Below are 27,609 nucleotides of genomic sequence, written 5' to 3' on the forward strand. Positions count from 1 at the left end.
GTGTACCGCGTAGACGGTTGAAATCCTATGTTGTTTTACAAGTGGAGTTGTTTAAACTGGACCTCTTTGTGTGGCTGATCAAAAGCGTAATAGCGGAGCGAAAGGGGCGGAGGGGAAGTATGTGGGTAGTTGTCGGGCGAAGCGCAGGAAAGCAAGGATCATAAAAACCACATATTCTGTACAAAACCATACTTCAGGAAGAGCCATTGGTTTATGTTGATTCTATAGTTGTAATCCATCTCTCAACACAGCAAAAACCCGCCCGGGACCCATCACAACCAGAATGTAGCCAGACGTGGATAGATGCTCTCATAGCGTAAGCTACCGCAGCTCGTGATGGATAAACTACGATATCTCCAGTCACTTTTGGCACTATCAGTTTAGAATATCTCTATTTACTTTCGTAGCTCAGAGGCTTGTTCGCGCTCTATGACTTGAGTACATGTCCTCTTTGTGTATGTATCGGGTTTTCGGTGTGGTAATCTCATCACGACAAGTCTGCGTTGTGGGCAATACTGCTCGAAAGTCCCCAAACTCGCTATATTTACGAGACAACGTCATTTCTTAGAAAGGGCTTCAAACCCCAGGTAAGCCTATAAAGTTCAATTTAGAAGCAAGCAATCACAAACGCAACTACTCCTGGAAGGCGAGATCTCGAAGGTGGCATAGTTCCTCCTGGCCTAATACGACTTCCTTGGTGACCGAGTCGATTCAGAGAAGGAAGATGAAAATACGGAATCTAAGTAGCATACAATAAGTTGCTAAGACCCTCGGAAATCCCGTTGCTTCTTTCCTGCCTCATGTGTTCGAAAGCCCATTTCCTCCTGCCGACCCTGTGTCACCATGAACGCGTCTTCGGCGTATATTTTGAAGTTCTTCGGTTTTTTATTGTTCTTTCATCGGACTCGGGGATTTCCAGCACCGGCCGATATTGTTCTTGGAAATCCGTTAATGCGGACTGGCTAGGTAGCTAGGGGACCCTGGACTTCTTTTCCAGAATCCAAGTTAAGAACCTCAAGGCTTTGTCCAGCGCCTGCCGCTTCCACAGGCCAATATGCTCGAATATGGTAGTTCTCTTTTGCAAAATGCCCTTACCACGCCAAACAGTTGCGACCCTCACGGTGCCATGAGAAGAAGTCTATTTGCAGGGTTTGCCACTTCCGCAGCTCTTAGGGGATTCGGTTTCGAGCACCCGGGGGAGTTACAAGAGAAGAGCCGTGGCCTCAATTGACTGAGAGCTTTAGGAACCTGGTCAGCCTAGGAACTTCTGATCTCACCTTCCCTTTGCTCTGTATCCTTTTGAGGTATTAAGGTTCATGTCACGGAAGGGGCAGTGAGAGGGAGGAGGCATAGGCAGGAGCCAGGGAAGTAGGAGAAGATAGTTGTATCGAAGAGAAGTCAGTCTAGTTCAGCTTCAGTTTCAGATAAGCTTATAGGAGCAGCGTTGCTTGTTTTCACTGTCCATTGCCATCGTTCATTATCCGTGTTCTCTTATCGTGATCCATTGATCATGGTAGTTTAATTCTAGTCAACCTCCTCAGTGTCATCTTCATCTTGTTCAGCCATGTTATCGTTCGCACGTTGCCAGTGTCTCGCTCAGCGCCACGACTGCAAGCACGTAGCTTGGTACGGTTCTGGTTCAATATATTCGCGCTGTAGGCATGATGAAGTTGGCCCCTACATTCTGCTTCCGGCCTGTCGGAACCATCACGATGATTCCCACTCTATCGGGGATTACTACGACCGGTCTGTCTAGACGGGGGGCCCTTCAAGTTCCCGGCGCCCAGTTGCCGCTCTGTTAGTTGACAGAAAGGCTCGTAGAGTATCCGGACAGAGACGGTGGAAGAACGGACTATCCTGGAGGGGCATCCCTGATCTTACCCAAGAGGGCAAATGCTACAGTGATGACGTGGGCAAGGCGGGTGAAGATGGTGGCGGAGGCGTCTCCACAGTGTGTTTCGTTGTTACTAGCGAGAACTAAGCTAGGAACGAGGAGGTTTACTAGCAATCTATAGGTAACACACGAGGTAACATGCTTCCAAGCCTCGCTGGTTGAGACGTCGGAGGTTGACCTCGAGTCTTCGCGTACTATACAGATCATCCCATAGGAGCAGCTATCTACACACTTCATGTCGCGTATAACCACATCCCGCGATTCTGAAGCGCAAATAGCATAATACTCTCGCTGCGGGACCTGTCGTTCGGCACCAGGATTTCCTAGGCGCCATTAAAATAGAACGAATACCACCCACCCACAGGGTCCTGGCGGCGGCAATACGTTGACAACGCGACTATTAACGTTAGTGCCGGCTGGGCGGGAAGCGGTCCTATCAAAACTGCAGTTCCCCAGTCCCGACGTCGGTTCGGGCGGAGTGAACGCATATGACCGGGGTGGATAGGCAATGGGGAACTGGGTGGTTGTAAGCACCGCGACGAAGACGTGCGTGATAATCTATTCTTGTCTTTAAGTGCGGGAATTGTAGCTGGATTACCGATTCGTAACCGGCTTGGCAGATAGGTAGGTATTTCGCGGTGAAGCGACAGCATCATGAAAGGACCAACAATCCCGATTCCTGCATCGTCACCCCGTCAACTAGTCCCGTTACGCCGATCAGAACCCCTCGGCCCGGAGGAACCCCACGGAGTTTACTCCTCCTCCTTCCTCTGTGGCGGTGCGGTGTGGCTAAGCCAGAATCTTGATACCTAAGGCAGAAAGTAGCTAGGTACCTTAGGGACATAGGTAGTTACTTGTCGCACGCCCTTTCATATTGCTCGCTATCACGGCCCGTACGTGTATTCTTCAGCTTCCAAACATAGAGGCGCTTTGCTTCGCCGGCTGGTTCGGGAATCCATCGCTAGCCGCCCGCAGTCTGTCTACATGGCGCCATTGCGCTGGAGCGGTCCTACAGGCCTCGTCGTAGGGGCAGTCTATTAAGGACCACCAGCGGAATATCCGTGGCATCCTGCGGGCTCGTAACTCGAGCAGGGCAAGGCGAATTATTGTCCCTCATGACGCGAATCCACCCCCTCTGATAGCCTGCCATAACCCGCTCAAGAAAACCGGATGCGTTCCCTGCGAGGTAGGTAGGGGAACCTTCTCGTCTCTCCCATCTGCGGATGGACGCACCCCCAATGCTTACCTACCCCCCTCGTGGCCGACGCCGCGTAATGGCTCGATGGAGAGGAGGCAGCCCGCGTGGTATAGTCACCACGACATCACATAGCAACGACGTATGGCCCGTCGGCGTGATAGACAACCCGGGGCATGGGATCCCACAACCATATGAAACTTTCCGGGATCTGTTGCTGCGAGCCAGACCTGTTAACCTGGCCCACGGCATCCAGGCGCCCCATCGATACGCCTTACCTTGAGTCAAAATGCTGTTCGCTACTCTGCCGTACGGGGATATCTACGCCTCCGTCGTAAAGCGTCGAGCTCGAGAGCGCGGCAGGTGACTGCTGGCGGTCGGGAAACGATCGAATAGCGACGTCTCCTCCACACGCTCATTGCGCAGCGGCGACGACCTCGAAGCTGTAGCGAATGGCCGCAGCTGGCGGCGATCACAGAGACTGGTGTTTGAGACTCTGGGCATGAGCGCTGGATTTGTCATCTCGGGGAATATGGTGTATTGGGTTCTGGCCGGCCTCTCTCTATCTGCCCATAGACCCCTGGAGTAGAGGGCCTTCGGGCTCGTAAATGTGCCCCTATGCTACTAACATCCTCCTTGCAGCAACTCTGCTCCTGCTCGAGGGGAGGGGGGACGGGACTGCACGCATCCTGGCTCCCAGGTCTAACCTAGAGGGCCGTCGTACTGAGAACGGCCATGCGTTACGATGTAGCATTTTGCCATGAGGAGCGGGTTCTTGGTTCACGGCATGCCCGCCATTGAGAATTGGCCGATGCCACTGGTGACGCACACAATCTCGGTGTGCGTCAGCTTGCTGCAGCTGGTCATGAAGTTGTCCCTCTCCTCGCTGGCATCTTCACTTGGCTGCCCTCTAGGCAGCTATGTAACGGCTGGCCAGAAACGCTCGGGTTGGCCTCATGGGGTTATCGGATCGTCGCAGACCCATCGACCTCGTGCACTCCGCTTGCTGCCTCCCGTAAGATTCTCGCGGGATCTTATGGCCGGCGTCGGCCGCTGAGCAGATCGGCTTCGTAAAGCACATCATTCCCGCCCCCGCACCCGCGCTACTCCCATCTATCCTTGCACGGATATGTCCTGCTGCTAAGGCACGAGAGGTAAGCAAGATCTACGTTACTGTGGACGTAAGGCAGGGATGTCTAGTCCGACCCGACGCCATCCCACCTCTGTCAGCTTGGTTAGGTGCGTACTACGTGGTCGATCGTGAGCTCTTCGTGGATGCCGCTCTCCCGCGCGTCCCAGAGCGCCGGGACGAAGCCGTGTAGCTAATAGGCCGCAGACTCGCAACAGAACACACGAGAGAGCAGACCACTGCTACCCGCCCGTTTCTTTGATTCGCGAGAACTCGGTGACCATCTCTGTCATCGACCAATGGCTCGGGTACTCAGCCCATCCTGCTGAGGACTTGTGGATATTATTCCTCGTAACAACGACGACGGTGCTACTACTAATCTTATTCTCGTGGCGTTCTTGTCGCCATACAGGAGGCGTGAGGGGTGCTACCCCGCCTCCACTACCTCCACGCCTCTACGCTTTACGCACCACGGGACCACACCGAATTGGTGGTCTATGACTGGGCTATGGATGCCGCTTCGACCTCCAGGTGGCCTCCGAGACACAAGTTGCTCACGACACCGACATAGGAGACCGGGTCTGACGACAAAATAGAATATTTGCGACATGTTCATGTAGGCCAAGCATCAATGGCTGGCACCGCCGTGCCGCAACCTCTGATTGACCCGGTGCCGCACGCATTGTGTGTGGAATTATTGTCCAGAGTTAAGCACGCGTCGTATAGTTCATACGATGACGGCATCGCCGTCTCTCCCAGTACGCCCGCTGGGAACGATAGCGTACCTCACGCAGACGCCTTCTCGCATATAGGATCCCCTTACGATCTTGCGTTTTTTTTTTCGACCAGCATTCTATTTCGTACGTGTTTTTTTTTTAAATTATTTTTATCTTTAATCTCTTCCTTTACACGTGGCCCGTCGCAGGCACATGCTTTTCTGACGCTTCCGCCGTTCCATTGGGGGTCTAATGCGCAGCGCAGCAGTTCCGCAAAGCCCTATCCCGATCCTCTTTCTAGAAGAACCATCTCGAACCATCTCAGTGGTGCGAGTCGAGTCGGAAGACGTCCTTCCAACCGCATGCGCATGCATGCTCGCTACGAGGTTGCACGCGTCTCACCGCGTACGTGACTTGAGGAGTAGCGACATAAGCCGAAGCTGGGTACGCTACCCCTTTCCACCTCGCTCTGGCATGCGGCTTTATCACGGATATTAGTTCTCCAGACGTGAGAGATTGCGCGTACGCGGTCCCTCTCCCGCTGGTCGAGTCTGTCCGCAAACGGGATAGGGGCCCTGTAGCTCGGCGTGGGCTTGAGGGAAGACGGCCGCGTACGTCAGGAGACCCGAGGACGTATTATCCGGTGAAACTGGCAAATGGTGAAAATGATGCGTATTTCGAGTCTAGGCTACCTCCGTGTTGTGCGCGCTTCATACTGATACCTGAGCGCTCGATTAGGCTCCAGAGCAAAGAGAGGTGAACCTCTACTAAGCATCCGGAGACGGTGCTGATTTCTAATCCCGCCAGACATCGTTGTAGGTGCGTGGCCTCCTTACAATCCTGCCTCGCAGAAAAGGGACTCATCTTCATCTATTATCGCCTACTTAGCCTCATAAGCTTATTGTCTTGCCTATTGAAGCCGCCGGGTGGCCCCGGCGAGAGACAACCAGACACGAAGCCAAACCTGGGACTGGATTGGTACTCGGAGTACTTCTCTGGGAGTCGTATCTTTCTCTATGTCTCGAGATGGGTATTTTCTTGTTCTATAGGCCTCCTAACGGTTCTGGCGCGCCCTACGCCTCCTCGGCGCCTGAGAAATGAGAGGCGTATTTCCTGCCTACCTTCCTAGGCAAGCCCGCCGCCCACGACGGGCCTGAGAGGGGCTAAGGAGGCAGCCTGGCGGAGTTCGTCACATCTAGGCACGCTCTGAGGGATATACTACATGCCGTATTGAGGGAATGCGAGTGTGGCATGTTGCCGGCTGCACCTCTGGAAATACACACATCGGTCGATCGCGGCCCATCCTTCCTCATTCCACCCCACGCGCCCGATGCTACCTTCAGCCATTTTTCTACCGCCCTACCGATATTGGACACCGTAGCGGCAGTTACCGGAGTGGGCTCCCGTGCTATGTTTCACTCGCCGTATCCGAAAATATCGCCTTTCGCTGAGGGTAGGTGTGAGGGGCAAGGCGACGCGGCGTAGGAATATGGACGACGGCGACGCCACGGCCTCCACATCTCAATCCGCCTAGTCAATCAATCAATCAATGAAACGACGCGCTCGTGCTTGGTGTGCCATCGACGAACCGTGCTGGAACCGGCGGGACGGATCCATGTCGTGTATCCCCAGCTGCGCTGTCCTCGGGACCGCACATGGAGGGGCGCCTGCCTGCGCGCCCACAGCGTGGGCTTCCCGGGTGTGAGCGTGAGCCACGTTGGTGGTACACGCCAGAAAGGGTTGGGGGGAAGGGAGGGGAGGGGAAAGGGGGGGGATATTTTGTTGCTTACTTGCACGACACGCTGCGGCGTCGTGTACAAACCAGCTACCTCGCCCTGCCTCCCCCCATCTCGCGACCGGCGACTGCGACTGTGACTGCGACGGGAGCGGGAAGGTAGTAGCAGCAGGTACAGGCTAGGTATAGTGGCACGCGTCGGCAGTGACGCCTGCAAATAGTCGGTTAGGGCTGAAGCGACATGGGGGCGAGGTGTACAGATTTGCCTACAGGTGTGAGAAGTGTGAACAGGGAGCCTTGCTTTCCTAGGTACTGGGATCTGGGGCGGCAGGATTCCTTACGGCAAACGGGGACGACGGGATAGGAGAATTGAGTCCAAATAAAGTTGAGCCGTAAGATGACATGTCCAATTCCCTTGCGAGACTCTCCGGAGAGGGAGAAGAGAGGGCGGCAAAAAGGGGAGGAGAGGGGGGCAGGGGGGGGGGGGGCTTACCCTGGAAATAGCAACAGACTACTAAGTCGAGGTTTCATGTAGATAAACGACTCTCGAAGACGGACCCCGGCGACGTTTGGTACAGCGCTGGTTGCATTGGGTAGGTCGCAGTTCGCTTTTGTCACGGGGCCGAGACGACGTCGAATGTCCGGTTCGCGGTCTCTCGCATCTCTCTCTCGTCTCCTTCTCTCTCCCGACGCGGCTGCTACTGTCTCAAGGAGAAAAAACTACTACTAAAAAAAAAGTGCGAGGAAATAGAAACGACAAGACTGAATTGCCCTCGTCGCAAGTTGATACGCGCCCGCTGCGGTTTCTAGTAAATCCTGACGGACAAAGCACCGAAGGAATGCATGTCGACAGGCGGGAAACCAACTACATGGGAAGATAGGGAGGCCGTAGTCAGATCCAGCTGTGTGTATTGCGAATAAAACAAGGTCTATAGGATGGCCGATTGGCCAGTTCTCCTGATCGTGGCTAAAAAAGATCGACAGGCCCCCACGAGAGCAGCAGCAGCAGCAGCAGACAAATGCGTGGCTCTGTAGGAAAATAAAAAAGCGAGTGTTGCATCCGCCCAGTCCAGATGTCTGTCTAGTCTCTCCCATTTCCATTTCCATTTATACCTACTCCCCCTTGCGTCTATCATTGGTGAGTTTCTAAGAGCCCTTGTCCATCCCCACGCAGCCTGGGCAGACAACCCGACGTCGCCAAATGCCGCAGGCGACCCAAATAAATTAACGCCAGGAACGGCGAAAATCGACAGGAACGCAACCTCCTTGCAGTAGCAGCGTTGTTAATAAAAAAGAGAGAAAAAAAAAAAGAAACATGACTCTCTACTACTCCACCTCCCCCTTTTGCGGATCTTTTGTTCCCGAAAGGGGTGGGTGGTCGGTGGGGTCTCTCCCGCGAGGAAGGTCGATGATGGGTCTAGTAAGTCTAAATCTATAACGGCCGATGGCACTCGCCGCCGGCGAGGAGAAGAAGAAGAAGAAGAAGACGAAAAAGGCACAGAGTGAAGAAAAAAAAAGGGGAGCCAAAACGAAGACCAGAGAAATCTGCCTAGTGACGTGGGAGATAGGACCCCATAGAGAGAAGTAGTCCTATACCCAAGTAGGCATCAATGAGGAGAAAGGGAGCGACAAGAAAAGAAGCAAATGAGACGTGGGAAAACGGGTAGGGGATCCTCGAAGATTCGACGCACCAGAAACTAGCTCAAGGCGGTGCGGTGCCTGGCGCCGCGCAGCCTGCGCGTCAGCGTCGTACTATCGTCGAGCGCCAATCGCATCCGCCAGAGGCAGCGTCCGGTCCGATTTGCCTCTCGCGGCAGCTCTCTCAGTAAGCGGCACCCAGACGAGCCTGGGGTGCGTTCAAGCTGCTTATCTGCTGTTTATAGCATGTGGTCTGCAGTCCCGAAGCCCACGAGCGCGCTCCAGAGGCAGCGGGCCGGCAGATGGCGGCGTCGCCACCACCACCACCACCACTACCACCCGGCGCTCTCGGTTCCGGGGAGGCGATCCCCTGCGCGAAGGAGCGCGAGTTCTGGCCACTCAGAGCTCCCGCGCGTCGTGCCTCCAGCTGTAGGTGAAATGCGCTTCCCGTGACTGTAGCGTCGGACTCCGGTTTGCGATATACGTCAGCGGCTTGGCTCGTCGTGACTGTGGCGAAAGACAAGCCTGGGGCGGAGCCAAATGGACCAGGGCGGCCCTCTGAAGATCCCGGCGATGGATCCGGCAGTGGACCCGAGTCTTGGGCGCAAGTTCCCACGCCATCGTGTAGAGATAGCCCTGGGACGTATGACTTGCTTGCGCTGCAGGAGCCGGGATGAGACATGTGGAGATCGAGTGCCCCGTTGGGGGTTGCAGCGTAGACGGAGGTATGCAATCTTGTTTCACCTCGCATATCAGATCCATCGGTAAGCTTATCATCGTATAGTTTTCTCTCGGTTCCTATGACTGTATCCCCACGCAGGTTGAGCGCTGACGTCGCCGGCTTAGCTGCCACTCGGGAAACTTGAAGTCCCCAGGAAGCATGGAACGGTCCGAGTGGATACGTGTCAAGATTGTTAATTTTGACAACCCGGTCGTCCTGAGTCATCTCGCCAGCTGTGTATTTCACCGATCTCTGCGGGCTAGGCGGTGGCGTAGGCACATCTGGCCGAGGGCCAATGGGGCCTGGTCTGTTAGGCACCATATGCAGTTAGTGATAGGTCCTAGCTATATATCTCGCCTATTTTCGGGGGTTTCAGGAAACGGCATGCTGTAAAAGCTGGCGACTAGCCCAAGACAGCGTGCCGGGTTTTGAGGGGCTGTTCTCGGGGTCGATAGATACTGACCTGGGACCTGGCGTAGGCGGGCGAGGGGGGTGAGGGTATGAGATGGGCACTCCTAGAGCGAACCGAACCGCAGCAGCGAGAAGAGAGAATTCCTGAGCCGCCAATATGTAAAAGCACGCCAGTGGAGATTGTGGGCTGGGCGGTGGTGTTGGTACAGGCGGACGGGGGGGTATTGGGGGTGGCCGTGGAGGGGGTCCCGGAGTTGGGGGACGGGGCGGATCTGGAAACGAGAGCTTCGCGATCGTTTCCAGGCGATCAGTTGAAGGATCGATTCCGAGAAAGTCGAATTGCCCCGTGTAAGCGTGGGCTCTCGAAGGCTTGGACATGACGTCCGAGCATGGAAGGGGGAGTGACGCTTGTAGTTGCAACATCCTGTCAAGACTAGATGCTCTCTCTAGCGGCAATTGTAGACGGACACTCGTCTATTTATCGTAGAATGAGACAGCTTGATATGATGGGATCGATGAGTGACTGAGTGATGACTCCTATTTGGTGTCGAGCGAGTGAAGACTTCTGCTTGGGGATGCTCCCGGGCAGGTGATTTTATAGTTTCTTGTGAGGTCCGATAGAAGCACTCCTGGGGGAGGAGGAAGGGAGGCACGGTAAAGGAATGAAAGGATGTAGGGTAGACGATCGGTTCGGCACGTACCGCAACGGATTCGACTTGGTCCCATCGTGAAGCAAACATACGGCGGAAGTATTTTCGGCGGTCGTGTGAGGACCCAGCTACCTGCAATGCTCGCCATACCGAATATCATCCCAACAGGTTCTTCATTGTGGCTTCTACTATGAAAAAGTCCCGGTCCCCGGTAACTCGACTTGTAACAGGCAGCTGAGCCTGCGCCTCCATAATCCGTAGTCGGCGGTCAGGTATCCCTAGATATGCCGCTTTCTGGAGTGGCGGTGGGGTGAGATATCCAGTCTTCAAGACGCGAGTCTAAGGCAAAGAAGATGCATTTTCGCCATCACAGAAGGGATGACCACAGCTCGGAACGACTTCATCCATCGTTAACGATACCCGCCGCCGCGGATCTGACGACGAGTGGTGGCGGGCACACCGGAAATCGCAGATCTAGTGAGACTCGAAAATTGCCCACGGATTAGGTGTCTCGTGATCGACTCAGAGGGACGGAGGGGCGGGAATGGGCCGTTAGGGATGGGCCATTGTTCTGGTGAGCGTCCTAGATAGTGTGAATCAGTATGACGGGTCATGGCGAAGCATGGTTGGAGTATACTATTCAGAGGCAGAGAAGTTCAGCGCCTCATTCGTCTCGATAGGTGTGCTTTGGACCTATCAGCGGCCGGCTTGAGAAATAGCCATGATGAGTGTGGCACCGTAAGTATCTGTGCGGCTCATGCAGGCCATGGGGAAATACCCGCTGGTCGTTGGCCGCCCTACGCGTTTCGAATCGTATAGCGTATGCATAATATAGCCAGGGCTAAGCGCGTTGGGAGAGAGAGGGGGGGAGCCGGAGGGAGCGTGGTTTCGACTACACGGCTGTGCGATTGAAGCGAACCTAGAGCAGAGATTAGTTCGTAGAGTCAAGACTCGACCGCGCCTCAGGCTTACCGGTCACCCATCCTCCCATTGGTCCATGGAGACCATCCGCCGTCCAGGCCGCCGACCTCGGCTGACTCGTTGGAGCCGTTGCCGCTGCCGGTGAACGATTCCCCTCCGAGATGGCGACGGATTCGGACTAGACGAACACGCAGCGTTCGTATGGCTTTCAATACACCCCGAGGCTCCTATTACCATGCCCACGAGTGTGGCTATAGCATGCCTATATATTGCGGCCCACAAAGTCTGCAGCGAAATCAGCATGGGCTCTGGGCAATCTAGTTGTAGAAAGGTAGGAAAATAGGCGAAACGGGAAACAAAGAAGAATAGAACCAAACGCCCCCCTCGTAACACCCACGCGTACATGATACAACACTCGAGGCCGCCATCACTCGGCTTAGACGAAGTGTCCGCAGTACCTTGCCTCTCGATCACGAAAGGAAGGGGTAGGGAGAAAAAGGGAGAAAGACGTGATGCGGCGTTAGAAGAAGCGGGAAGTCTCTCTCCAGGACAGCATAATCCGTCCGTATAGGTCGTACTAGCCTCATACCTTCATACTTGGGGGCAAAGAACACATGTCGTACACATCGAGCACACCGCACTAATAAGAACAGCTCAAGTCAGCAAATTGCTATTTGCGGAAAATGTCAGAAGTGGGACCTGGGATATTGTAAAGATTTGTTGAAGCTCTCCGTCAAGTCATCTAGAAGGAGAAGCTGGAGGACTCCGTCGTTTGGGGTCGAGATCAGGAGGAAGCCCAGGAACAAGGAATGGGCCCCAGGAATGTTCGTACGCACAATCCCTACCCCTAAAGCTACCATACTACGTAAACACTTAGTCACTGCTCATCCGGTTGCTTGCTCACTTAGGACGACGCCGTAGCTACTCGGTGAATAGGCACGACGAGTAACCATTTAATTAAAGAAAAAGATGTGAAACACGGGCTGGTACTTACTGCTTATCATTACTAGTCGGTAGCCTTCGCCTGAATGCTACTCTCGTCCTCGTCACAGCGCGCCGTTAGACGGGTTTGAGCTTCAGCGCGGTCGAAAGGAGTTCACATGGCAAGCTCACGACGCCGTTGTACGGCGTCGGATCCTACAACGAGGAGTTCCAAGGCAGAAATGCACCTGGAGGCTGATCGGGTGACCCTGCGAAGACCCCTTTCTGCCCATCCTATACGGTTATGGGTTGGCTTGGAAACAGAGAGGATAGCGTAAGTGTCCAAGATATTATGGTGCAACCTGCCTGTCCCCATACGAAGCTTTATAGACCCCAACTTGTGTGTGTATATATATGCGTGTGTGGATTGGTAGCTAGTGAGATTAGCACTTGTCGGGCACGTCGTGACATTGGCGATAAAGTCAACACGTTAGCCATCAACAGCTGGTGGGCGTGAATACCTTTGCACCCCTCAAGGCAACTAATACGTAGCGACTCGAGTTTAGAATAGACTGTCGAGTCGAGGTGATGAGCTTAAGTCACGGAACCTCGCGTAGAAGTGTGGAAGCGCGGAGATTGGATCATTCTACTAAGCACTGCTGTCCGTAAGACGAAAAACACGGCGTTGCCTGCCACGAAGAAGAGCGAAAGCGGACTTTTAACAACCTAAACAGAGCAACAAATGGGAAAACTGCCTCCCGGGGCACGAAGAACGCCGTAAAGGCAGCACGTACGTCTGTGCAGCGGTGCGATGACTCCCTCGTTCAGGCGAAGGCGGCATAGCACGACCTAGAAGGATCATGAGTAATGGATCCGGTGGTTCAGCAAGGAACAGACATACTGCTGTAGAATCGGTAGTCAATTATCAAAACCCCTAAGCCGCGAATGCCACTCTCTTCCGAACCCTTGTCTCGATACAGCAATGCTGGATTTCCCATCTTAACGATAGCCCCTGCCGCGGCTACGCGAGCGGCTGCGGGCACGGTGGCTGTCATAGCTAGGGCTCCGTCGTCGAACATCATCGTAGTTGTCATAACTATCTCTCCTTCCTCGTCGTCTTGGGCCAGATCGGGACCTGGACGCGTACGAGCCTGACGGGCTACGATTGCGACGGGGAAAAGGGGATCGCGACCGCGAATAGGAGCGGGGACGGTAGGTGTCGAAATTATCGCGACCCGGCCGGCCATATCGCGGAGGCGAATGAGGCGGTCGGCCTCCGCCAAGCCCACCTCCTCTTCCACCACCAGGAGGACCGCCGCCGCTGCTGCTTCCACCGCCACCGCCCCTACCGCCCCTGAAGCCAGGCGCGGGGAGTCGCGGATCGATATTTGCGCCTCGGCTAGCAGTTGGCGGAGAAGGCGAGAATTTTCGGCGGGGGAGGACGATGGAAACGTTGATAACTGAGCCGTCGACGACAGCCTCATGCATGTGGGCGATGGCCGCTTCCGCATCAGCTTCGTGGACATAGAGAATGTAGGCCGTGCCGCGATTCGTATTAACTAAGAGGTTCAAAGGCCAACCAGTCAGCCTCGCCGCCTCCTACCATCGCTAGGAAATTCGGGTTAGACGGATTCACTCACATTGCCGATTCATGGGCATGTCTAAATCTCGAATGATCCCATACTGGCCGAATATCTCGTGGAGGTGGTCCTCATTGATAGTCTTGGTTAACTTCTCGACGACGATCTGGGAAGCGATTGCGTAATTCGAGTTAGCGTACACTTCGGCACAGGGAGGAGAATATGTCGGATTAGAGGAGGGAGGGCGATTCCTGGGTGCGTAGAGCGAGCTGACCGACCTTGGTGCTGCCCCTCAGGGGGCTCTCACTCCTGCCACGAACATCGCGATCGCGGCTCCGGCTTCGACTGGCGCTACGGAATCTACCATTGCGGCGGGGAACCGGAGACTGAGACCTGGTGGGCGACCGGCGGCGTCGAACGGGCGAAGGCGATCGCGAATAACGAGACCGAGGAGTCGGGGAGCGTGACACGTAACGGTCTCGGGAAGGCGACCGGTACTCCATCTCGGTTGGCCGCGACGGGTTGGGTGCCTAACACAATACCTAGCACAACCTGTGCCCCGATCGGTCTGCGAGATGCTGGAAGGCAAAAGGGCGGAAAGGCAGGCGGCTGGGCGTTGGCGTTGAAGGATGCAGTCTCACGCTGGCGCGTGTAGGGAGTTGAAGCTGTCAAGTTAAGCACCAGCCAGCTTGAGAGGTAGGTAAAAAATAGCTTTCCTCCATCCAGCCTGGGCGTGTCCTGCCTAGGAAACTTCTGGGTGGGGACCTCGTGGATGTACAAGGTACATATCCTGTCAACATGGGTCCATGTGTAATGTATCCAGCGGTGGTATTGTACATGCAGAATCGCCCTGGGGCGCGCGCGAGACACAAGTACCCGGACACAGATATAAGCCAGTGCGCTGTATCTCACGTGACTGCGACAGGGACAATCGGAGAAATCGGAAAAGGTCCATACGTTAGGTACTTACCAGGTACCTACCTAAGGTATCTAGGTACCCACAGCTAGTAAAGGCTGTACTCATAAGCTGACCGGGGCCTAACAAGTGCCTAGCAGGTGCCTAGTGCCCGGCTAATCCATGGCTCTAGGGGTGGCCGGCCCGACTAACCCAGCTGCATGCCGGTACCTACTACATTACATGCGCACAATTATGGGTGGCCTACGATAGCTTCCCCCTTCTCCATCTCCGGCGACAACTCCCAACCCAGCCCGGCTGTCATGCGGGCCATCTGTGTACTCATATACCCGCGTATGCATGGGTGTCGGCGCTTCACGAACAGTCTTCACGAGCTACGTGGACAACTTGCGAATTATTACTTGGTAGATTCGATGGTTTAGCTCGACACCCCCAATACACGCCTATACCTATCCGAAGCAGGTATGCTGCCATGTTCGAGCGGGAGACGGATGCAGACTCGTCACCCTCGATGCCGCGCGCCGGTGCTGGCGGCCCCATTGCAGGCCCCTTCTAGTACTCGTATCTGAAGTTGGGGTTCTCCCGATCCGTCAGGTCCTCAAACGCGTGGATCATCTGGGCGTCGGCGGCCTCCCTGGCGCCCGCCGCCGCTAGCGCGTCCCGCTTCTTGTTCTGCCTAACGAGGTGGAAACGGAAGTACAGCAAGATGAGGACGAGGGCGGAATAGCAACCAAGATGGGTCGCGAACGCCGTGTAGTACGTGGGCGCGTCTCGCGAGAGGAACACTTGAGGGCCTAGACGGGCAAATTCACTATCGTCAGCAAACGAAGCATGCCTCCCTCGGCGGTAGGCCGACGGCTGTGAGGTCTCACGTACCGATAGCATTTCCCGCAGACCAAAAGATGAAGTTTAGAGCGACGACCACCGTCTTCTTCGTCTGGCCGCCGACGTTTCGGGACATCAGCGAGAGACCCAAGGTCTGCGCAGCCCAGAAAGATAACGTGATGTAGTAGCTGATGAGGAGCCCGACGTGTTGCGCGTAAGTCTCGTTGGGGACGGTCATCAAGAGGATGGTGCCCACAAACGATCTAGCAGTTAGAATGTTAGCTGAGAATCGTGGTACGCTTGTCGGGTGGAGAGAGGGGTATAAAGATGCAGCTTACGGAACGACAAAGCCTAGCATGGTCAGGATGTTCTGGTTGAATTTCTTCACTAGCCAGACCGAACTCAACAGCACAATGATGATGTAGATGCCGAGGACCATGGCGAGGAGCTGCGTCTGCAGGTTGGTAAATCCAAGACTCTTGGAGATGATCAGGTTCGCGAAAGCCCCGAGCCCGCTGGTCGGGAGCGTCGTTGTGAATTGAATGCTGGCATAGCACCAAGTCTGGGGGTCCGTTAGGGCGTCCCAAACCTGCTCTTTCTTGAAGACGCGGTTCTGCAATCCCGTCTGGTTGTCACGGACACGCTCTACCATTAGGTGCTTGTCTTCTTCGGTAAAGCACTTGGCGCGCATCGGCGAGTCGGGCATCCAGTAGAAGACGAAAACGCCGAAGATCACGGAAATGATACCGTACGTCAGGAAGAGCCACTGCCACGATCTGAGGGGACCGGTCGTGATGAGGGTGAAGCAGTAGGCGAGTAACCCGCCGACAATCTGCTGCGCACCATTCATCATGTACCAATACGTCACCCTCTCGGCTTGTTCTTCGCGTCTGTACCACATGGAGGACAGGATCACGAAAGCAGGCTGGCAGGTCGACTCGAACAGCCCGAGAAGCGTCCGAACTACGAGCAACCCGGTGAAGTTATTGCAGGCGGCATGGCAGGCCAGGACGCCACCCCAGGCCACGATCGAGAAGCTTAGGTATTTGGCAACCGGTACGCGGGCGAGGATGTAGTTCTGTGTTTTCCGCTATCAGTACGCTTCCGTATAACAGCCCATAACGGGTAGAATGAGAACAGTGGGAGAACCTCATACCTGTGGGTACTCGACAATGAGGATGGTAATATAAATACAGGTCGTCAGCCATGAGAAATCCTGGCTGACTTCGCCTCTCGAGTTGACCAGGCCGGTGTCTTTGGGCAAGCCCATGATCGATGCAAAAGACATGGTGCCTTTATCGATGGCCTGGAGGAAATACGTCGCGATCATGACGACCAAGATGCGCTTATCGATCAACTTCCGAAGTCTGATATTTTCCTCAGGTGAAATCTGAATCCGGGCAGCTGATGTGTATTTGGCAACCTCCTCGTCGACCTTGGCATAGTTGGCGTGGTCTCCCTTCTCTAACTCATCTGGCACAGACTGGGCCCTCTCTACCTCTGCTAGCGAGATGCGTTTCCCCCCATTATCTGACACATCAGCCGTGGCCTCAACTTGGTCGTGATCGGGGACCGGAGCGGACGACATGGTGAAAAAAAAAAAGTACTCCGCCTCTCGGACTGCGTTTAGAAGCTAGGTTTCACGCAGTCTTCTGTTGTCTAGTGGCTTTGTAGCGATGGGGGGGACGAGTCTCACCGCAAGGTATGCCTGAGGGGATAGAGTAGAAGAGACGAGATAGGACGAGGGACCTAGAGTCGGGAGCAACAGGATTTTTATTCACAGCTCGTGCCATCAACCCCCCGACATTACCATGTATACAAGCCTGTCTAGTCGTGGTGCCGTGACATCGCTACCGAGCCTACGCAGCAAGGTGGACAAAGGACCGACGGTACGGCATACGCCCATTCGTCTAATACATCTCCCCAGACCAGGGGAAAAGCTCGTCAGATCGCATATTGGGGTGGGGTTCGACAGGAATCATACTATTACCTGATTGAATCAAGCACGCTAATACCACTACTGGGGAGGGCGGATTCTGGGCAATCTGGGGCTCCCCGGGCCGCTGGGGTTTGGGTATTCTCCAAAATCTGGGGGGGGATGGGGAACAAACCCTGACAGCTATGATCGGCCTGGGGGAACTTGGACCGGCCTGAACTGCCTCCCCCCCTGCCTACCTCGACGGAGCTCCAACTTCTTCGGGATAGAAAGGGCTATAGTCCGCGGAATCTCGAACCCCCAGGGAGCTAGGCTCGGTACCCGTTGGCCCGAGATCGTCACCTGTGGGATGCGACGGGCCACCGGAAGGGCCCCATCCAACACCCGTCTCCAACTTTGGATTTTCTGCACGCCCGCTCTTCTCGGTCCAAACACCTCCCGTATCTCTCTCGCTCGCTGTATCGTGGCGACGAGAGGGCTCATCACGCGGGCATAAAAGTCCCAGACTCTCCAATTACCTATTACGAGATAGATTCTCGTGTGCGTGGGCGTTGAGAATACCCTGCAGGAGACACTTCGAATGTTACTCTGGACCTGTGGAGAATATCACAAGTGTACCGCACTGACTCCTCACGGGGAGGGGTGGCATTTTCTGCGTCTCCATACGATTTACTCGTTAAGCAACACTCCAGGTATTTCGAGAAGCCCGAAGGAGGTTCAGAATTCCCGTTCTCCTATATAAACTTGCCCCTACCGAAGGGTGTGCGTAGGAGGGAAAAAAAAGAGGAAGAGTTGGATTTTTCGATCTTGTATAATAATTGGCGAAATTGGCGAGGTGTTGGATTTAATACCTGCCCCATCATCCCCCCTGAAAAACTGCGAATACCTCGAGGGCTTCCGAATTCGGCTCGCCCAAGATGCCGGCCGAAGTTCACGGAATCAAGTCCAGCGACGTCCACGCTAAGATCCAGCTCCTCATCGACGGACTCGTAAACATCAAAGACAAAACAGGAGAGTTCCTATTGACGCTCCCGGACGGCCGCGTAATCGACACGAAGGGATGGAACGACTGGGAGTGGACCCATGGCATCGGCCTCAACGGGATCTGGGCCTACTACTCGCTGACCGGGGACGAGAAGTACCTCAAGATCATCGAAGACTGGTTCGCCAACCGATTCGCCGCCGGCGGGACGACCAAGAACATCAACACCATGGCCGTGTTCCTGACGCTGGCTTACGTCTACGAGAAGACCGGTAACCAGACCTACCTGCCCTGGCTCGACAGCTGGGCCGAATGGGCGTACCACGACCTCGAGAGGACCAAGTACGGCGGCATGCAGCACATCACATATTTAGAAGTCAACGACCAGCAGTTGTGGGACGACACGCTCATGATGACCGTCATGCCCCTGGCCAAGATCGGCAAGCTGCTCAACAGGCCGCACTACGTCGACGAAGCGAAGCGGCAATTCCTCATACACATCAAGTACCTCTTCGACACCAAGTCGAACCTCTTCTTCCACGGCTGGACGTTCCACGACGGCGGTCACAACTTCGCCGGCGCGCTGTGGGCGCGGGGCAACGCGTGGCTGACCATCGTCATCCCCGAGTTCCTCGAGCTGCTGGATCTGGCCGCCGGCGACCCGATCCGGTCGCACCTCCTGGACACGCTGAACGCGCAGTGCGAGGCGCTGGTGCCGCTGCAGGCGCCGTCGGGGCTGTGGCGCACGCTGCTCGACCAGCCCGAGGCCGAGGGCTCGTACGCCGAGTCGAGCGCGACGGCCGGGTTTGCGTTCGGCATCCTCAAGGCGCAGCGCAAGAAGTACATCGGGAAGGAGTACGAGGAGGTGGCGCTCCGTGCCGTCCGCGCCGTCCTCGACAACGTCGACGCCGACGGCGAGCTGCGGAACACCTCCTTCGGCACCGGCATGGGCCACACCCTCCAGCACTACAAGGACATCCCCATCACGAGTATGCCGTACGGGCAAGCGATGGCTATCATGGCGCTGGTGGAATTCTTGAGAGTATTTATCTAGATAGAGAGAGGAACAAATTCATGCTATGACCGTCGGAGCGAACGGGGGCCTCGCGGACCCGTTCTCCTAAAATGCCCAGCATCATGAGGAATTCTTCATAAAAAAAAACCCCTCCTCCCCAACCCAGAATAGCGAATCGCCCCCTTTAGTCGAGAAGGGCCCTCTTAACGAACTCGACGTCCTCTGGCGTCCCGCACACCAGCCCGGCAGTCTCGCCGGTGTCGCGGACGGGGACCTCCATGACGGGCCGGCCGTCGGCCGGGTCGATGGCGCGGCCGCCGGCGCACTCGACGACGAGGGCGAGGGGCAGCAGCTCGTAGAGGCGGCGCAGCTTGGCGGGGCTGGCGGCCGTGGCCGGCGAGACGTAGATGCCGTGGCCCTTGACCAGCGCGTGGGCGACGTCGGGGACGAGCCCGCCGCTGTACCGCAGCGTGTAGCGCTCGCGCGCGAAGTGCGCCACCAGGGCCATGTACCGGGGGCTCTCCGCGGCGGCGCGCAGGTTCGCCGGCGCGAAGTACCGCGCTAGCGGCGGCGGCGGCGGGCCTGCGAGCCGCACCTGCGCGCGCAACACCTCGCCGCCCCGCGCGCCGCCGACGCCCAGCTCCACGCACGTCGGCGCGCCGCCGGGCGCGCGCAGCGCCACGAACGCGGTCGTGCGCGGCCCGTAGACGGCGAGCACGGCGGCGACGAGGCGGGCGGCGGGCGGGCGGGCGAGCGCGGTGCGCCCGCGCCAGACGCCGACGATGGTGCCGACGGCCCAGTTGGCCGCGGCGACGGAGCTGCCGTCGAGCGGGTCGAAGGCGACGGCGTACTGCTCGCCGCTCGCGCCGCCGGGCGCGGCGCCCGTCGCGCGCTCGACCGGGTCCTCCTCGCTGCTGGCCGCGACGACGAACGGGCAGCGCGCGAGCGCCGCCCGGATGCGCTCCTCCGCCACCACGTCCACGTTCAGCTGGGCGTCGCCGAAGGCGTTCGCGCCCCCCGCGTGGACGACGCGGTGCGAGCTCCTCAGCGCCTGCGCGATGTCCGCGACGCAGTCGATCAGCGTCGGGAGCACCGACTCGATGAGGCCCTCGTATTCCTGCGGAGGGACGGCAGACCGCAGGTGCTCGGCCAGGCTCGTCGGGGGCCGAGCGGCCTCGCTGGAAACATGCATATCCCGCCCGCTAGCCAAGACAGAGCTCTCTGAGGTTGGTGTGGTCTTGCGTTGGTCTCTTTGCTCCGGAGACAAACGCAAATTGACGGCGTCAACGAGGTGGATTGCGGGATATAATATGTAGAACGAAGTTGTTGGCCGGCGGTGTACAAACCAAACACAGAGTGTAGGTAGACTTATGAGGCATTTCGATAAGTACATAGACTCAACCCGCCGTGCTTCTCGATAGCCGAATACTCTTCGATTCGCAAGCCCAACAGATTGTATCACGAGAGCGTGCGAAGGGAGAATAAGGAATACTAAAACCGGGTATATAATTAACTTCCTCCCCTATTCTCTCTCTCTCGGCCTCCTTCTTTCTTTTTCCGCACTTCGTCTTATCCCCCCTTCTTCTCTGAAACCAGCTCCTCCCCCGGCGTATTCATATATTGGCACCAATATGGAAAGAAAATCCCCCTCCACAACCCCTTACCACCTACCAACGTTGGTAGGACACCAGACTCCGAGAACGGCTCTGATGTTAGGCACGCGTTACATCTCTGCTTAACCAATTTAGAACTCGTCTGACCTGGGTCTCTCTTCTGCGCTGCCACAAGTCTCGACAAATCTCGTGATACTCCTGGTGGCGAAGTGACAGTGAGGCTCTAGATCTCCAGCGTAACACTACTTACGTATGGAATGCCGGCGTAGCCGCCTAGGCCCCTAGGTGTTCCGGTTAGGAGCAGGATATTGGATACACGCATACTCTAAAACAACCACCAATCGGAAGACCGACCAGGACTTGCCCCAACTGTTGTTACCATGGCGCCGGGTTCGTTCAAATCCTCGAGCAGGTCGAATCAACCTATTGGCTGACAAGCGAGAGGATGTAACAAGCGGCATTGCTAATAACTATCAATATTTCGTTAGAGGCCCGGTTCACATCGAGGAGCTGTCTATGTCTCACGAGAGACGTTGATCAATCACGCCATCCTGGTATGGCTGTCGTAGAAGATGTCTGAAACTACTTTCTTGTTCGAGGTGTCTATCACTATCATTTGGGATAAACGTTACAACCCAGGTCCGCTATGGCTTCAGTATTCGGCCGAATACCTATAACGCGGGCCTAATTAGTATTCAAGTGTCTACTAGTCGGTCGATGTCCCAAAGTAGAGGCATTCCGCAGGCGGTGACCGAGGATAACCGACTACGGAGGGTGGATTGCTACACCCCACGGCCGCCTGCTTGTTGGTAACGCTTTTCCGCGATCCGCCATCCGAGTTCCGACGGATGATGCATGAGGCTCTTGATGGAACGCCGAGGGCTGCTCGGGCCTAGACATTTAAAGCGACTAATCTCACGACCGCATGTCCTTTCCGAGTTGACTATCGTAGTTTCTTTTTAAGATATAGGAGTTGATCGTTGATCATACAACACCGATCTCGCTCTCACAATGCCGGGCCGTACTCAGCCTTCGTCAGGATATACGGACTCGTCGATCGAATACGAATTATTCCAGACATATTCGGTATCCACAAATGGCTTCCTCCCCGCCAAAGAACCCTTAAGGCGGCTATCAAGCTCATACTACGCGCCGTGGGAGTCCACTGTAGAAGATTTGCCGTCGTTATTAAGGGAGGGGACGCTCCGGAAAGCCGTCGATGACTTGGAGACGCTTTCGACAAGCAAGCTGCGCTCAGAGGAAGAATGGCGTCGGGCATACGTAGTGCTGTCGTTCTTAGCTCACGGGTATATTTGGGGGGGCGAGAAGCCATCAGAGGTATGAATTCTGTTACCAGGCTCCATGACCTCCGCCGTTCATTGACCCATGGTCAGGTTCTTCCCCGGGCTGTATCAGTGCCGTTTCTTCAAGTTTCAAAACACCTCGAGCTCCCGCCGGTTGCGACTTATGCCGGACTCAACTTGTGGAACTTCAAAAGCACCGGATCTGACTTCCGAGACCTGGACAAGCTAGAGGCACTACACACGTTCACCGGCACGGTGGACGAGTCGTGGTTCTATGTTGTTTCGGTGGCTATGGAGGCAGAGGGTGGGACCATTATTCCTGTCCTGTTCCGGGCCCTGGAAGCTGCGCGAAATCGCGACTACTCGACAGTGATAAAGGCGTTGGGTGAGGCGACGGCCTGTATCGGGAAGCTAGGCCAGCTTCTTGACCGCATGGACGAGAAGTGCGACCCGACAGTATTCTATCACCAGATCCGCCCCTTCCTAGCGGGCAGTAAGAATATGGGGGTGGCTGGCCTTCCTAACGGGGTCCTATACCAAGACAAAGAGGGCAGGACGAGCTGGAAGCAGCTGAGGGGCGGTAGTAATGGGCAAAGCTCACTCATCCAATTTTTGGACGTCGCCCTGGGGGTCGAGCATACGTCGACTGGTGGTGGTTCGCGGATTGGTGCCGTGATGCCCCAGGGAGGGAGAGGAGCAACGCCAGGCTTTCACGAGGAGGTCCGATCCTACATGCCGGCACCCCACAGAGAGTTTCTGCAGCACGTATCGCGCATGGGCAGCCTTAAAGAGCTTGCGAATGAGCCGGCTGTATCGGAGGAACAGAGACAGCTGCAGGTGGCGTTCCAAGTCGTCACTAAAGCCCTTGGCGACTTTCGAAACAGGCACATGCGCATTGTCTCGAGATACATCGTCGTGCCATCGAGAAAGCAGACCCGAAACTCGACAGTCAACCTCGCCACCGCATCATCGCGAGGTAGCAAACCACCCGGAGAGGAGCTGACTGGGACGGGAGGGACAGCGCTGATCCCGTTCCTCAAGCGGACGCGCGACGAAACATACTTGGCGGGCGTCTTGGCACCGGATATGCAAAGTGAAGTCCGTATATAAGCGCGTCTGTGCGGGATTCAGGTGATCTAGTACGGGTTGTCGACAGGTCTAGAACTGGTGGAGCTTGGGATAGACGGGCAGGTACATGTGGAGGTACTGAAGAAGACCCCTTCGGCTTGTTGTAATTATTGGTCCCGAGATGGAAAGCGTTCAAAGAAAGAGCTCATGAAGTTCGTGTAATCCTCGCCGATGGATAGATATCTGTGCTATGGTGAAGTTCTAAGCCGGTGACAAGCCGAGCCTATCTTGACGACGCCACTTACAGTGGTGATTACCCCAGCTGCTTAGTTGCGTAGCACGTGACTTGGCACTTATCGGGGCATGCATATGTGTACAGTGGGTATTTATCGCCGTCAAAAAATCTATTGCATGGTATCCATTAGATAGATCGGCGCTGTCGACAGAGGGCAAGTAAACACAACCAGGGCAAGGCCCTTCGGGACCTGGGGAGCGGAATTGGACTAGAAAGCGGTGAGGCTTCATGCACCACGGTAGCGTACGTAGATACGATATGCCGAGGATGGCCGGCCTCGCAGCGGAATTCCTTCTTGGATCCGCCATTTCATCCGCATCCGAAGTTCCGACATCCGCCTCCCCTGCTTACCGCTGACGGCCGCGAGTTATCGACCAGATCCCGATCCTGGCACCAACACGGTGCCACTGCTTATTATCCGTCATCATTGCCGCGGTGCCCTGGCGGAATTCTGTCGCCCCGAGAAACCCTCATGGCCGATTTCGTTCGCCGCTGGCTGACACAGTATTCCGTCCCCCGCGATGATCCGCACTCGAGTAGCTAATGCTTGTGATGCCTGTAAGAGACGTAAAGGTGGGCGCGTATACATTTCTGCTCGTCTCGAGAGCAGAGCCCTATCTTAGATTACCTACACGACACGGCCGCTTGCTAACTAACGGCTGTCTGTGATAGTTAAATGCGACGGGAACTTGCCCTGTGGCTACTGTAAGACCCGGCGGCATGGCTTGACCTGCCACTTCTCCCCTGGCACCCGGCGTCGGGCGAAGAGACCACATCTTCCTTCTTCTGAGTCATGCCCGCCGTCAAATCCGGCATCCGCCGGGATAGACGAGTCTCCCCATGCTTCCGCCGGCCCCTGTCTACCAACGGGGGCTAGTCACGCCCCTGACGACGCCATCCTCCGTGACCTTTCTCGGGAGGAAGAGACAGACGTGCCCCGAGAGGCGCGCTTATTGCGTGACGCCCAGGGAAAACTGAGTACGTACTTGTGGATAGATCCCGTCGCATCCTCCCATATAGTGCGTTTTGGCTGACACTTTTTGATCTAGTTTTCGTTGGCGATTGTGCGCCGCTGTCTCTCTTCCAGACCGTACGCCAAATTGTGACCACGCGGGTGGACCCGAATGCCTTCACGCCCCAGACGAGCCGAGTTTCGATGTTAGAGAACGCGACCTCCGATGAGTTTCTCTCTGTCGGCAGTAAGCGGCCGTACGTGGACTCTACGAGCATCGACCGGCTAACGTCCAACTTTGTATCAGTGGTATTCTTTGGTCGGGCCGTTCGTGATGCTGATGTCCAGCGTTGTCTAACCCCTTATCGCAGACGTCTGGGCTAGTGGATGTCTCTGAAAGCGCGCGCCTCGCCGAGAGCATATCGACGAGAGCTGTTGAGAAAGAGGCGCTACATGACGAGGCCTCCGCCGTCGACTATTTGGTGTTGGCCATCGGGTCGCAGTCCGTTCACGAGGAATCTGCCGCCCAATACTTTGGGTATGCGAAGAGCCTGGCTCTGTCCCGTCTTGGCGGAGACTTGAGCATCGAGACGGTACAAGCCTTCGCTCTGATAACTTTTTATATGCTTCGAGCATGCCAGATCAACGGTGCATTCATCTTCTTTGGTAAGTGGCGATTGGAAGAGGGGACGAGAGGAATGGAGTGTGCAGTATATCGCGTATACTGATTTCTGAGGAAAGGTATCGCTGCGCGAGCTGCGTACTCGATCGGATTGCATCGAACAGAGGTCAATTCTCGATTCGAGGTTAATGTGCATGCACAACGGTACATCCTGCGCCCTCGCTCGAGGCTATACGGACTAACATCCTGCAGAGATCGTCTCTGGAAGAGTTTGCGGGTCCTTGATTTGTTTCTCAGCATCTCTATGGGTAGGCCGCCCTCGATGTCGGATGTGGACTTCACAGTGCCTTATCAATCATTGGATCCTGACGGCCAAGATAAATTTGACCTTCTGAACGCCTCCGTGCAGATCCTGTCCATTACCGAAGACATCGTGCTCCGAGTATATTCGAGAAGAAAGATCTCGCTTCAACTTACCGAAGGAATCTCGCGCCAGCTTCGGGATTGGTCAACCAGATGGCTTCTTCGCCTAAGACGAACTCTTTCTGAATCGTCACAAGGAGAGAAGACAGAGGTTATCGGGGCCTGCCAGGCGATGTCGTCGTATTATTACGCAGTGATGCTAGTAGCCAGGCCGTTTCTCATGTACGAGCTGTGCAAACGCTTGCCGGAAAGCACTGCTACCGCTTACACGCCGAGCGCCAGCAGCAACGGCGATAGCTCCGGGAGAACTAGGCTCGCAAATGCGTGTATTGACGCAGCTAGTCTAATGGCAGAAATGGTACTGGATCTGGTGAACCGACGGCTCTTAGACGGACGCATGCCGCTCATCGTGTAAGCCGACGACCCACTTCGTGCCGCCGACCTATACTAATACTTCTAGCAGGTCATGGCTATTCGCGTCATCCCTGGTACTCGGAGTTGGCCTCCTGGGTGGATTTGGACGCGTATTGGAGAAATATACCCGAATGTCGATCGCCGCGCTGGAATTTTTCGCCAAGGACGACACGCATGCCGTGCAGTACTCGCTCATTGCCCAGTCGCTGCTGTCCAGCGCATTGAGGTACCTCCAGAGGAGAGACACGGACGAACGCGTGCAGATCATGGGGAGCTCATCTCAGTTGTTTGGGTTAGTTCCAAAGAAACGACTACCGAGAGATAACCCCGTATCTGCCGGCCTGGAGGAACCCCAGGCGAGCCCATCAAGCTCCCAAGTTGGCAATATGTCTCACAGCCCGCAGACTGGCGAATTATTTACGTCGCCCTTCCACGACGTCGACCCATCCCTCCTGTCGTTGGGTGGGTTTCTTGATCCACCTTCGGGTGCTTCCCTTCCAGGCGGAGATCAGCATGGCCAGGCCGAGCACGTCTTCGGAGCTCTTAACCTTTTCCCCCTGTTGGACGGAAATGGGCACATAGACCTCGCGCATTATCTTTAGGCGTGCTCCATAGGGTCGTTTCTAAGCACGGCACCAGGTTTTTTCTCTACCCCAGCCTCTTCCCCTGATGAGTAGATCGAGAGTATTGCGGTGGAATATAATCTGGACGTGCTCGTCGAGTACTACCTAGTACGCTCCACGATGTCTCTGATTAGTATTCTGCGAATCGTAGTACCCGGGCTGGGGCGTGAGCAGGGCATGTCTAAGACGGCGGGGTCGGACAGCGCTGCCGCGACCAACCCCAGAAGATGTTGTTAACGAAGCTTGAACTACCTACATATCGAACCGAGACATTCTCAGTTGAGGTTGGTCGCAGCCAACATTAATATCTACCCCAAAACCAGTACGTCGTGGCAATGTGTTGGTGCGCCCTCTCGGTCGAGGTCTCGTGGTAGCATCGATCGCCTAGCCAATGGCGTCGGCGACGGGATGGTGGCCTCCAAGTCCTGAGCCGTAGCATCTGCAAGCCGAATCCTTCAGCGCTTGGCGTAGTGCACCACGGTCCTCTCCGTCACTGGTAGCTACAATTGCAATAAGCTTTATCGTGGTGAATTGGAGTCTAGCGACGAGATCACCGACCCGTCTAGGCATCTTACGTGAGACACTCAATCGCCGATGGTGGGAAGTTGTGAGCGCATCTTGGTGGATAAGGTACCTACAGGTGTCCGTCCCTCGTATCGGCGGACGCAGGTTCGGATGCTAGCCACGGAGAATATCTCCAAGGCCAACATCGGGACGTAAATGCTCGAGGCGAATTCTTGGCGCCTTTGATTTCTTGCACGGAGAGACGGGGGAGCAGGATGGAGGGACGGGGGGGGAGTTATGTACCGGTAGGAACCTTTTCCGAGCGCTGGACATTCGTACCCTTACCCCTGGAGGATGTCTTACAACTCTCATATGTCTCAGTTTCTCGCTCGGAGAAACAACGTGATAGGGCCAAATTTAGTCCGTACGAAGAGGGCCGTGAGGTGCTATGATGTGACTTTGTTGGTGGAGATCCTGTTGACATTCTGTGCCAACGTTCACATCGGCCGGCTCTCTCATTATATAGTAGTACGGTTCCCCGTTCTACAAGCTTAGCCTGTAACCCAGAAGGTCTCTCTCTCGACTTATATGTGGCAGCAGAACGCG

At 55.7% G+C, this 27,609-nt stretch overlaps 8 protein-coding genes across 8 annotated transcripts; 4 read left to right on the plus strand and 4 right to left on the minus strand.

Annotated features, from left to right (window-relative positions):
* Positions 1 to 3,378: 3,378 nt before the first annotated feature.
* Positions 3,379 to 3,678, plus strand: GGS23DRAFT_592701 (uncharacterized protein; the record flags this gene model as incomplete). The annotated part of the gene is made up of 2 exons (XM_051517917.1): positions 3,379 to 3,452; positions 3,516 to 3,678. 2 exons carry the CDS (start codon positions 3,379 to 3,381, stop codon positions 3,676 to 3,678), a joined length of 237 nt encoding a protein of 78 aa, XP_051376093.1.
* A 4,242-nt stretch (positions 3,679 to 7,920) lies between these two features.
* GGS23DRAFT_175303 (uncharacterized protein) lies at positions 7,921 to 10,180 on the minus strand. The gene is made up of 3 exons (XM_051511585.1): positions 9,492 to 10,180; positions 8,361 to 9,335; positions 7,921 to 7,934 (listed from the first exon to the last, which is right to left on the minus strand). Exons 1-2 carry the CDS (start codon positions 9,860 to 9,862, stop codon positions 8,492 to 8,494), a joined length of 1,215 nt encoding a protein of 404 aa, XP_051376094.1. The 5' UTR covers positions 9,863 to 10,180; the 3' UTR covers positions 7,921 to 7,934; positions 8,361 to 8,491.
* Positions 10,181 to 12,455: 2,275 nt separating this feature from the next.
* Positions 12,456 to 14,326, minus strand: GGS23DRAFT_175300 (RNA-binding domain-containing protein). The gene is made up of 3 exons (XM_051511584.1): positions 13,790 to 14,326; positions 13,572 to 13,662; positions 12,456 to 13,490 (listed from the first exon to the last, which is right to left on the minus strand). Exons 1-3 carry the CDS (start codon positions 14,012 to 14,014, stop codon positions 12,931 to 12,933), a joined length of 876 nt encoding a protein of 291 aa, XP_051376095.1. The 5' UTR covers positions 14,015 to 14,326; the 3' UTR covers positions 12,456 to 12,930.
* Positions 14,327 to 14,914: 588 nt separating this feature from the next.
* On the minus strand, positions 14,915 to 17,068 carry GGS23DRAFT_175565 (MFS general substrate transporter). Its single transcript, XM_051511587.1, has 4 exons — positions 16,409 to 17,068; positions 15,591 to 16,330; positions 15,304 to 15,515; positions 14,915 to 15,221 (listed from the first exon to the last, which is right to left on the minus strand). Exons 1-4 carry the CDS (start codon positions 16,838 to 16,840, stop codon positions 14,980 to 14,982), a joined length of 1,626 nt encoding a protein of 541 aa, XP_051376096.1. The 5' UTR covers positions 16,841 to 17,068; the 3' UTR covers positions 14,915 to 14,979.
* Positions 17,069 to 17,888: 820 nt separating this feature from the next.
* GGS23DRAFT_175548 (glycoside hydrolase family 105 protein) lies at positions 17,889 to 19,306 on the plus strand. Its single transcript, XM_051511586.1, has one exon. The coding sequence runs from the start codon at positions 18,106 to 18,108 to the stop codon at positions 19,222 to 19,224; it is 1,119 nt and encodes a 372-aa protein (XP_051376097.1). The 5' UTR covers positions 17,889 to 18,105; the 3' UTR covers positions 19,225 to 19,306.
* Positions 19,307 to 19,369: 63 nt separating this feature from the next.
* On the minus strand, positions 19,370 to 20,377 carry GGS23DRAFT_592706 (carbohydrate phosphatase; the record flags this gene model as incomplete). Its single annotated transcript, XM_051517918.1, has 1 exon — positions 19,370 to 20,377. The coding sequence occupies one exon, from the start codon at positions 20,375 to 20,377 to the stop codon at positions 19,370 to 19,372; it is 1,008 nt and encodes a 335-aa protein (XP_051376098.1).
* Positions 20,378 to 21,263: 886 nt separating this feature from the next.
* On the plus strand, positions 21,264 to 23,602 carry GGS23DRAFT_548169 (indoleamine 2,3-dioxygenase). Its single transcript, XM_051515127.1, has 2 exons — positions 21,264 to 22,136; positions 22,193 to 23,602. Exons 1-2 carry the CDS (start codon positions 21,810 to 21,812, stop codon positions 23,210 to 23,212), a joined length of 1,347 nt encoding a protein of 448 aa, XP_051376099.1. The 5' UTR covers positions 21,264 to 21,809; the 3' UTR covers positions 23,213 to 23,602.
* A 413-nt stretch (positions 23,603 to 24,015) lies between these two features.
* GGS23DRAFT_548178 (uncharacterized protein) lies at positions 24,016 to 26,774 on the plus strand. The gene is made up of 5 exons (XM_051515128.1): positions 24,016 to 24,726; positions 24,789 to 25,083; positions 25,159 to 25,243; positions 25,292 to 25,873; positions 25,926 to 26,774. Exons 1-5 carry the CDS (start codon positions 24,622 to 24,624, stop codon positions 26,476 to 26,478), a joined length of 1,620 nt encoding a protein of 539 aa, XP_051376100.1. The 5' UTR covers positions 24,016 to 24,621; the 3' UTR covers positions 26,479 to 26,774.
* The last annotated feature ends 835 nt before the right edge of the window (positions 26,775 to 27,609 follow it).

This window comes from Durotheca rogersii, assembly GCF_024521655.1.
Source record: "Durotheca rogersii strain YMJ 92031201 chromosome Unknown GGS23scaffold_2, whole genome shotgun sequence".
NCBI lineage: Eukaryota > Fungi > Ascomycota > Sordariomycetes > Xylariales > Xylariaceae > Durotheca > Durotheca rogersii.